Source organism: Erigeron canadensis, chromosome 7 (genome assembly GCF_010389155.1).
Source record: "Erigeron canadensis isolate Cc75 chromosome 7, C_canadensis_v1, whole genome shotgun sequence".
NCBI classification, from domain to species: Eukaryota; Viridiplantae; Streptophyta; class Magnoliopsida; order Asterales; family Asteraceae; genus Erigeron; species Erigeron canadensis.
This window is the reverse complement of record NC_057767.1, coordinates 26,459,857-26,471,194: the sequence shown is the minus strand read 5'-3', so window position 1 is coordinate 26,471,194 and position 11,338 is coordinate 26,459,857. Positions and strand designations below refer to the sequence as shown.

General features: G+C 40.4%; 1 protein-coding gene across 1 annotated transcript; it reads left to right on the top strand.

The window, feature by feature from the left end:
- Positions 1 to 954: 954 nt before the first annotated feature.
- On the top strand, positions 955 to 1,845 carry LOC122609182. Its single transcript, XM_043782240.1, has one exon. It carries the CDS (start codon positions 955 to 957, stop codon positions 1,843 to 1,845), a length of 891 nt encoding a protein of 296 aa, XP_043638175.1.
- Positions 1,846 to 11,338: the final 9,493 nt, after the last annotated feature.

Sequence of the window (11,338 nt, the reverse complement as noted above, 5' to 3'; positions counted from 1 at the left end):
TTTATTACTCAATCATTCCACCTTAAACTCCCAAGAGTTTGTTAGGTTTGCACTGATTTTCAGGAGAGTAATGATTGCGTAATAACCCTTATTTGTCACTGAGCTAATTAATTTAGGTTCAAACATTGGCGCCATCCGTGGGACCCGTTTGTTGAACGGATTCTATTACTGTTAAAATCGAAATCACCATTTCGTTTCTCTTTTTCTTGGTCTCGCATGGCCAGGGAAGAAACTCCACTCTCAAAAATAACCTCACCTGTGTCTATGGAGGCTGAAGCAAGTGGTGGTGAAAAATTCAAAAAGATACCACCATTACTCCTTCACCTCTAGTAACTATGCAAAGTACTAGTAGTGAGCACCCCGGGGGAAAAAAGAATCTCCATAAAAATCTATTGGATGTAGATCAAGACTTCATATTTGTCTGAAGACTTAGTTAATACGAGACCCTCCCTAAATTCGGGTACCATAGGGTCAATGTTTTCAGTAGGAGGAACATCATCCTCCATCACCTCATTGGCAGGCATAGGTGACCCCGTCACCCAGGGATTGTTAAAAGAAAAGGGTCATGAGACTCAAAATATATTTCCAATGATTTCCCCACTTATTACACCCTTGCCTATCACATCTTCTGATCAGGTAATCCCAGTTGAACAACCTGCCCCTAACTCATCCGGAACCATTACTGTTCAAGAAAGCCACTTGGTTGAATTACTAAGGCTCATAGGGGAACCCTCTCACCACCTCCCGCTACAACACACCCAGCCAAGATTGGTTATCACAACTATCACCAACTCACCATTACTCACACCACTCCACCTCCCCTCCACCTCCACCTCATCCACCATCTCTCAGGGTGCTGTGGAGTCTTAATGTCTTTAATGGTGGAACAACTTAAAAGCAACAACCTTGTCCAGAACCAACACACCACCAAACCCTGCAAGGGAATTGTTGAAAATGTTAAAAGTATTATCCGGTGAAGAGGCAGGGGGACAAGCACGAACCGTGAGTATTCCAAGATCAGCTGTCAAATCAAGATTCTGTGATTGGATCGCAGAATATCCATTCCCAGATGGCCAAAAAGTTCCTCCAGTTGTAGGGACTTATGACGGCACTAGGGATCCAGAAGACCATTTGGCATTATATGACCAAGCGATACTCACAGAAAAATGGGTAGACCCGGTGGCTTGTCACTTATTCCCTGGAACATTGCAAGGGCATGCTAGAGACTGGTTTACTGGCCTACCTGAAAGAAGTATAAATGATTTTCAAGATTTGAAAGAAAAATTTGTTGCTCATTTCTTTCAACAAAAGAAACATCAACGTAATCACTTAGAAGCCCATTTAATAAGACAAAGGGAGAATGAGCCACTTAGAGAATTCATCTTAAGATTCACTCAAGAATGCCAAAGGATACCCGGTCTACCAGAGAGTCAACAAATCTCTGGCTTTACTCTTGCTTTGCATCCGGGAGGTCTCCAAGAAAAGTTGACTACAAAAGTCCCCAAGACTTTTAAAGAAGCCATCGATAGAGCCTATGATTATCTCCGTTCCAGAGAAACCTCCACGTTAGTAAGGGGGATGATTAGAAAAGATAAGTCATGGGCAGGACCCTCTGGAGGAAAAAGGCCTCGTTTTGATATTAGACGAGATGGTCGTAGGGAGGATTACAGAAGAGATATAAGAAGAGATGACCGTCCAGATGACAGAAGAGACAAGAGGCCCATGCAATATGGCAAAAGTGTCCATCTTGTGGACTTAACAAAGTCTCCAAAAGAGATTTTGAAAACTGAGAGGGTGGGCTCAACTTTCAAGCCCCCTCCTCCTCTCATATCAAAAGAAAAATGAATATGTAGTATTGACTTTCACGAGGACCATGGTCATGATACTAATGATTGCAGAGAGCTCCAAACAGAAATCAAAAGGCCTTAGAAGAAGGGAAGTTAGAGCACCTCGTCCCTGGAGCCAAACAGGGAAGAAAAACTCCTACAAAAAGACCTTCTCATGGCAGAAGATACCGGTAAAAAAGAAAACAATGAGGATCCGGGTCCAGCAGAAGGACATGTTTGTATGGTACACCAAAGGAGGGATCCAGGAAAGCGTAAAGCAAATGCATTAGAAGTTGGGCAGTGGTGCCAATCTCCTTCCCACCTGTTGAAACGATATCCTCAGACCCTGTCATCATACAAGCTCGCCTCGCAAATTTCCAGGTTGGAAAAATATATTTAGATAATGGGAGCTCTACAGATATTATCTATGAACATTGCTTTAACAAACTCCCCCAAAGAGTTAGAGACCTTAAGCGCCCGCCTTTGGCGCCCCTAGTGGTTTCAATGGTGAATCTAGTTGGCCCATTGGAGAAGTAAGTATGGAGGTAATGATGGGTGAGTACCCACTCCATAGAATTGAAGTTGTGGACTTCACAATTGTTAGGGCACCTTCACCATACAATGTGTTGCTTGGCAGACCATCCATGCAGAAATTCGGAGCTGTACCATCAACCATCCATGGGATGGTTAAGTTCCCCACCCCAGTTGGGGTAGCCACCATAAAGGGACGCATGGTATGGCCAAGGGAGTGCAAGCAGGTCAATAAGGAGAGTCCAAAAGAAGTAAGGCATGACTCGTCAATTGAAGTGGCAAGTGAGGGTCCAGAGCAGATGGTAATCATAAATAAAAGTTCCCAGAACAACCAGTTACCATTGGATCACAACTCCCCAAAGAAACAAAATGCAAGTTGATCAATCTCTTGAAAGAAAGTTTAGATGTTTTTGCATGGGAAACGGCAGATATGACAGGTGTTCCAAGAAAGTTCGCAGAGCATGCCCTGAACGCTAATCCAAACATAATCCCTATAAGGCAGAAGAAAGAGGCATGGCCCATGACAGAAGCAAATCTGCTTGTGAGCAAGTAGACAAGATGGTGGAAGCAGGCATATGCAGAGAGGTTAAATACCAGACATGGGTAGCAAATCCAGTTGGTTAAGAAGGGGACGGCTCATGGAGGCTTTGTGTCGATTTTAAGGATATCAACAAAGCTTGTCCTAAGGACAATTACCCCTTGCCAGAAATAGGTTGGAAGGTAGAATCTCTGGATGGGTTCAGGTTAAAGTGCTTCCTTGATGCTTACAAGGGATATCACCAGATCTCAATGAAAAAAAATGATGAAGACAAGACTGCCTTCCATACAGACCAGGGCATCTATTGTTTCCAAAAATGCCTTTTGGCTTGAAGAATGTTGGGGCTACTTACCAAAGGCTGATAGATAAAACCTTCCAGCACCAGATCGGGAGAAATATTGAAGCTTATGTGGATGACATAGTCATCAAAAGCCATGAGGAGAATGCCATGATAGCTGATATCCAAGAAACTTTCAATACATTGAGGGGGATAAATATGAAGCTCAATCCTTCCAATGTAGCTTTGGAATGGAGGAAGGGAAGTTCTTGGGTCACATAGTGACCGCAGAGGAAAAAGCTAACCCAAAAAGATTGAAGCAGTTGTAGAAATGCCTTCCCAAGAACAAAGAAGCAGGTGCAAAGCTTAAATGGAAAGCTGGCCTCTTTAGCACGATTCCTTTCCAAGGCAGCTGATAGATCCCTTCCATTCTTTAAAACCTTGAAGGGATGTTTAAGGAAACAAGATTTTTCGTGGACAGAGGAAGCTGAAGAGCATTTCAAGACATGAAGAATTTTTGGCTCACCTACCAACACTTACTGCTCCAATACCCGGGGAAACACTCACTCTTTACTTGGGCGCCTCCAAAGGTGTGTAAGTGCTGTGTTGTTAGCAGACAGAGGAAGTTCTCAGATGCCAATCTACTTCGTTAGCCGGGCATTGAAAGGGCCCGAGATAAACTACCCACCTTGGAAAAGTTAGCTCTTGCTTTAGTCCATTCAGCCAGGCGTCTCAGAAGATATTTCCAGGGCCATCCCATCCAAGTTCTCACAGACAAGCCCATCAGGCAAATTCTATCAAAGCCGGAAGTGTCGGGCAGGCTAGCTAAGTGGGCAATTGAACTGGGAGAGCATGAAATAACATTTCAGCCAAGGAATGCAAAGAAAGGCCAAATTTTGGCGGATTTTTTAGCAGAAGTCGAGGGGGAGGAGGAAGATGTAAGCAAGGTAGAAGAAAGACCACCATGGACCCTTTTTACAGATGGAGCCTCTAGCGCTGGAGGGTCAGGAGCGGGTCTCATCCTCATCGACCCAGATAAGAAAGAATACACATATGCCCTTCGTTTTGACTTCCTAGCTTCAAATAATGAAGCTGAATATGAAGCCCTTCTAGCTGGTTTAAGAATAGCAAGGAAAATGGGGGTGGAAAAAATCCACGCCTATGTGGACTCCCAGTTAGTAGCAAACCAAATAAAAGGAGCATTTGAAGCAAGTCAAAAGACTATGCAGCTTTATTTGGAGGAAGCCAGAAAGATTATTTCTGAATTCAAGAAATTCAATATAGAACAGGTTCCAAGAAGCCAAAACAAGAAAGCAGACGCCTTAAGTAAGCTGGCATCTTTAACCTTTGCCCATCTTACAAAGAGGTGTTAGTGGAAGTGCTGGAAGAAAAATCAATAGTGCCAAAAATGGAAGTCTCTCATATTGAAGAAGCTGAATGTTGGATGACTCCATGTATAACTTCATCAAAGATGGAACCCTCCCTGAAGATAGAGAAAGCGCAAGAAAAATAAGGATGAAAGCACCCATGTATTTGATTATGAAGGATCTTTATTCAGGAAATCCTTCCTTGGCCCCCATCTTCGCTGTGTGGGCCCCTCGCAAGCGAAAGAGCTCATCCAAGAAGTGCATGGTGGAACATGTGGCATCCATGCCGGACCAAGATCAGTTACAACCAAGATCATGAGACTTGGATACTTCTGGCCATCCTTATATCAAGATGCCAAGGAAGAAATTGAAAAATGCCAATCATGTCAGATACATGCACCAGTGTCCAGCAGGCCTAGGCGAGACCTCATTCCCGTTACAACAGCATGGCCATTTTACAAGTGGGGAATAGATATAGTAGGCCCATTTCCCGAAGGCATCGGCAAGATGAAATTTTGATAGTAGCTGTGGACTACTTTACAAAATGGGTAGAGGCAAAACCATTGGCAACCATCACAGGTCAGCGAGTGATCAATTTTGTGTGGGAACACATAGTCTGCAGATTCGGAGTTCCCCATGTAATGGTTAGTGATAACGGAAAACAATTTGCAGAGAATCCCTTCAAAACATGGTGCCAAGATATGGACATACAACAAAGGTTCACCTCAGTAGCTCATCCACAAGGCAATGGCCAGGTGGAGGTCATGAACAAGGCCATATTGGGGGGAATTAAGGCAAGATTGGGAAAATGCAGAAAGGGATGGGTAGATGAAATTGCAGGTGTTTTATGGGCTCATAGAACTACTCCGAGGGGAAGCACCCAGGAAACTCCATTTAGCCTGGTATATGGAACGGAAGCCGTAATCCCACCAGAACTGACTATCTCAACAGAAAGGGTCATTAGTTTGATCCTGCTCAGAATGAGGAAGCTCTGAGAGAAAACTTGAATTTGATCGAGGAAAGAAGAGAAATGGCCCACATTCGGCAGGCAGAAAACAAGAGGCAAATAGCAAAGTACTATAACAAGAAAGTACGCCCTATGACCTTCAAGGTAGGAGACCATGTCTGGAGAAAAAACGAAGCAAGTAGAAGGGAAGACCTTGGCAAGCTGGGCCCAAAGTGGGAAGGCCCATACAAAGTCAAGGAGACAAACGGGGATGGATCATACATCTTAACAGAGCTTGATGGATACCCAGTACCCAGAACGTGGAATGCCATTAACCTTAAAAGGTGTTATTTGTAAGAATTCGGGTCTTCAATACCCGCAAATGCTACTAACTTAAGAAAGTCTTATTTGCAATTGTGATGCAAACTACCATGTAATTGGTCTTCTCAATCATATGTCATCATGAAATCTATTAAGGCTATATTATTATGTCATTCACCTTTCTCATTCATAGGATGAAAAAGTAAGACAATAAAATTTCCACTCATAGGGTGGCATACATAATAGAAGGGTTATATTGATTAATACATGCCCTATCAAAATACATCATTTCACTCATCGGGTGAAATAGATAAGCATTTCTCATTGGGAAATGAAACTCGCGAGTATTACATTACATACACAAGGTTAACCAAGCAAACATTCAAATTACATAAGCAATAAGTTAACATACCATAGGCTACAAGCCAAACATAAATGACAAGCTAGCTTAAAGTCATAAAAGTTCATACATGAGCACAAGTCATAATACCAAAATACAAGAAAATAAAATGAAACTAGTTCTCTGGCTCCGCGACTTCTGAACGGGCCGTGATGAGAGACTCTATATCCTGCAGGGAGGCATCCGGATCCATGGCAATGACATCCAATATGGGAAAAGACTTTGCCTCAAGAGCAGCTTCAGCCTCTCGAGCCTTGTCAGGGACAGAAATATCATAGAAGGGAAGAGAAGTGGGGTCAATAGATGGATGAACTCCCTCAAGATCTAGGGCAGCAGTATGCCTCCCAACAGCAATGGCAGACCGATAAAACCCACTAAGTACACCCATCACATCTGGATGATCCATAACAAGCCTGAACAAACGAGGAAAGGCTAAAAGGGTATCCCTCCTCAGCTGGGTACTCTTCTCAGCATCAGACTCTAACTCTTTCCCGCGAGCTCTCTCCTTTTCAAGTTTCTTCTCGAGCTCCTCTACTTTAGCTTCACTAGCCCCCAACTTGGACTTAAGTTGATACATCTCTGCCTCCAAACACCTTTTGTCATCTTTTTCTTTCTCCACCTCGAGCAAAGAATCAGAAAGCTTCCCATATACCACACCCATCTCAGACTCTAACCCATCAATTTTCTTTCGGAGCATTGTAAGATCACTCAAAAAGCTGTCCCTCATGACAGCCCCAGCATTAAAGGCAAGTGCAGCATGAGTATCATACATCTGCATAAAATAATAAAGGATATCAAAATAATATTAATAAAATAAAATAAAGGAAAATGAATAAAATTAACTAACCATAGCCAACTGAGTGGGAGAAAGAAAGCTGGTCTCTGCAGCAAAAAGCGGAGCAACCACTGAGTCTGCATAACGCCTCGCCACACCTGGATCTCTCAAATCATCTTTAAGTTTGAGGGATGGCGGATACACATAATAATCATTACCCAAACCCCTATTGAACTCTTGGGTAGGGTGGGGAACAAGAGTGGAACCGGCTCGGCTTGGAGGAAAGCTAAATGTACGGGTAGGACCATCATATCCCAGATTATGAGCACTGATACGTCTTATATCATTCCATTCATCACCAGTAATACTCGGAAGAGTAGGATATTCGGTGCAATGAAATCCTGCACGTCTCATGGGTGCAAGGCCATTGATAGTCTCCTCCAAACCACCACCGAAAAAGACAATCTAAGAGGACCCGCAAAATTAGAGGTAAAAGAAGAAGAAGTAAAGCTTTTAAAAGCTTCAAAAGGAGGCATGGAACGTTTGGGTGGAGGGCTGACAAGATCACCCCCAACCCTCTTTCTAGAAAGACTTCCTCCTGAAGGTCCACCTACAAATAGATACAATCATGTAAATACAGTAAAATCAAGAATTACATCATCAACAAAGTAACTTAAAGTTTTATACCAGGAGGAGAAGTAGAACATTCCTTCTCAAAGAAGTCACCCATAGCCTTGTCACTCTCCTCTTCAGTGGGTAGGGAGGAGAAGGCACGAAGAGCTGTACCATCAATGCCAATATTTTGGCGCTCAGGGGAGAAGAAATCCTCCTAGATGGAGGGGAAACATGAAAGGTACCTTCCGCTTGCTCTTCCAAGACTTCATCATGTAAAAAGGGTTTACGGGATTGGCGTTGTCCAAGCTTCTCAAGATCCACACCCATGCTCTCCCAAAGACCCATAGCTGTAACAACAATAAAGCATATTAGCAAACAATAATTTTCATCAAGCAATAAAAGGAAAAAGAAAAACAAAATAAACTCATACATTTCCCAGTCGACTCATCAACTAAGGTAGGGGCATCTCCTTCCCAATCCTGGCTAATCTTGGCAACAACCAAAATAGCCTCACATTTTGCGTAACTCTTATATGGGACAGACACTTCTCTTAACATATCAAGATGCTTTTTGTTGACCATATGTTCAGCAGGCAATACATTAATTTTCCTAACAAATCGGGAACATTCTTTCTTATTACTGGTATCTCGCGTCCAACCAAGCAAAACAGGCTTGTCCGAAGGAATAAATGTGGCATCAACAAAAAAATAATGGAAGCGCCAAAACTTGATGGTACCGGGAGCATGAGTTATCAGTTTAGCATACTCTGGCCTAGCCTTAACAGTAAACCAATCTCCAGTTTTAAACAATCTAAAACACTTCCTAAATAGGTAAAGTGAACGAGGAAGTGCAAGAGCAGCAAGAATCATCTCAAAGGTCAATATCTTCCCAGCACCAACTGGTTGCATCTGAGCAACACCTATCTGATAATAAGCTAGAACCTTGAGATAAAACTCAGTCAATGGAAGCCTAACATTAGAAGAGGTGAAATAAGCCCGATAAAGGGCAACCTTGCCAGGAGGAGGGCGATGGGCTCTTTGATCCTTGGTGGGTAAAACGGGATTGTATTTGGATAAGCAGGGATGAGAAGAAATCAGTTTTTTCAAATAAAAAGCACTAAGGCGGGAAGGTGCCTCGTCTACCCTAGGTTGAGAAAATCTCTCATCATCTAAATCATCCCCGTAAATTACCTCATGATCATTTGTTCCTTGGCTATCCACTCCATGGTTACTACTACCCTCCGACATAATAAAGTGTCTAATTCTTTGAAAATCAAAGCAAGAAGGGCCTGGCAAAAAAGGGACAATCCTAAATAAGGTCTCAATGGCATAATAAAATGCATGCATATATATAAAATATATATATATATAAATATATTTATATATTCATAAATAAATCATGAATATGTCTACATATTAATATATGTACGTCGGCTAAACAAATTACAAGTTTCCATCACAAAAACTAGACACAACTCCAATACAAGGCATATGCATAAATTCTCATATATATGCATATATTATTTTTTAAACTACAAGGCTACTGGAGTATTATAATCCTAGCAAAATGAAGTTACACTACATAGGTGTACAAGCATACTGGGTATATATATTAAAATAATAATAATAATAATAATAATAATAATAATAATAAGATGCAAAACTCGAAAAAATTGGCAAATTTGAATACATATGTAAACAGTGGAATGCATACCTGGAAATCCAAATCAGGATAAAGGTACAACCTTAATGCTGCTGTCTAGACAAAGAGCAAAGTCTCACCTTGTTGATAATCAAGAATTACTCCCAAAAAAGGAAAGAGTTCCTATTAGAAAGAAAAAAGAAAGATATAAAAATGAGTTTACATACAAAAGGATATATCACCTTGTTATATGTAAACTGGGGGGATTTGATCGTATATAGGTATCACAAGCCTAAACACTAATGTTAAACCATTGGGTAATGGCAGTTAAAGATGGGCTCGAAACAGGAATGCTCGAGTTACAAGAGCAATACCCACACACACGAGTTAAAAGATCTTCAAATCATAAAGAAGAATACCCGATTTATATAACTTCTAACAGATAGGCTCGAGAAAAAGGGCATGAGATATAACTATATATTCTCGATCTATACATATATAATCTATAAAAAATCTGTAAAGATAAAGATATACGCTCAATCTATGTATATATATATATATATTAGATATATATACTTGACATGTATATGAGAAATACGTGCTCGATATATATATATATATATATAAAATGCTCGAGATCAATACCCTGTCCATAACAAAGAGAGGCTCGAGTATCAAAGAAGGAAGTGCTCGACTTACATATAATAAAAAGGGCTCGACTTACATATAATAAAGAGGGACTCGAGATATGACAAGGGAGGAATGGCTCGAAATGCAACAAGAGGCTCGAGATGTGACAATCACAAAGAAGGCCTGCTAGGCGAGGCCCTGTTCTCGATTTACAAGGCTCGAGATGTACCCCAAAGTTTTTATATGTCAATGCTCTTTTACTTTTGTTTGTTGCTCGAGCATATCAATTACCCGCTTGCTCGAGTATATCAATATGGAGGCGGGCAGTCATATTAACCTAATGGGCCAGGATGGGCTACTCTTTTCCTATGATGCTCGGGCTAGATAATGTATGTGTTGCTCGAGCTAAGTGTCCTTCGCGATAATACCTTGCTCTAGTGTTTGTTGCTCGAATTAAATGTGGTATGAGATGCCACTGTATACTAAATGGCTGTATCAATTTAAGCCTTTTAACATTACATAGCCATACTTATCTCTTTTTAATGGATGAATTATGCAGTTCAAATTAGGCTCGAGATGTGTTACTAAAAGCATGATACTCGAGTACTCTCTTATCCATATATATTTTATGTAGCTAAGTATGTTATGTGTTATTTATGTAGTCTAGCATATTACATATATAATATAACATAAATATTCATATGGATAAGCTACAGTCATTACGACAAAAAGGAAACTGGAAATATTAGAATCCTCGAAAGTATTTGTCACCATTCCAAATATACTCCTATAAAACCTCAATTGAATGCCTGTCAAACAACACATTCAATTCATATTCAATACTTACAATCAATCAGGATTCAATCATAACAATCAAATTAATATCATATTTATTACTCAATCATTCCACCTTAAACTCGCCAAGAGTTTGTTAGGTTTGCACTGATTTTTCAGGAGAGTAATGATTGCGTAATAACCCTTATTTGTCACTGAGCTAATTAATTTAGGTTCAAACAAGTTAGTAATTACTATTAAACGACCGATTTTGTTTATTTTCATAAAAAAAAAAAACTTGGAGTTAAAAAACACTATAATTATATGAATTACATACAACTCATCAAAATTTTCAAAAGGGAAAGAAAAATTCAAATTTGATTACTTGCTTTTCTGGTTGAGTACTCAGCCCACGAGTAAAACCAAAAAGTCATTCCATTTCCACCTTTTTACCACATACAAATCCAAAACAATAATAACAATGACATATGCAACACTCATCTCATGAAGCCAAAAACATCCTATATATCCTTTCCTTAGAAAAACAAGAATTATTATCACCTCACACATGTTTATCATATCAACCACACCCTCACACTCACTACCCATACAATTTTTTCATCCTTTCTTTCTTTATACAGTATATATAATGTAACATAAAAATATCAATCATTTCCTAAATTTACTCATTCTCGTA

Coding starts and splice junctions, on each gene's coding strand:
- LOC122609182 (XM_043782240.1), top strand. CDS start 955: ATGTTAAAAGTATTATCCGGTGAAGAGGCAGGGGGACAAGCACGAACC.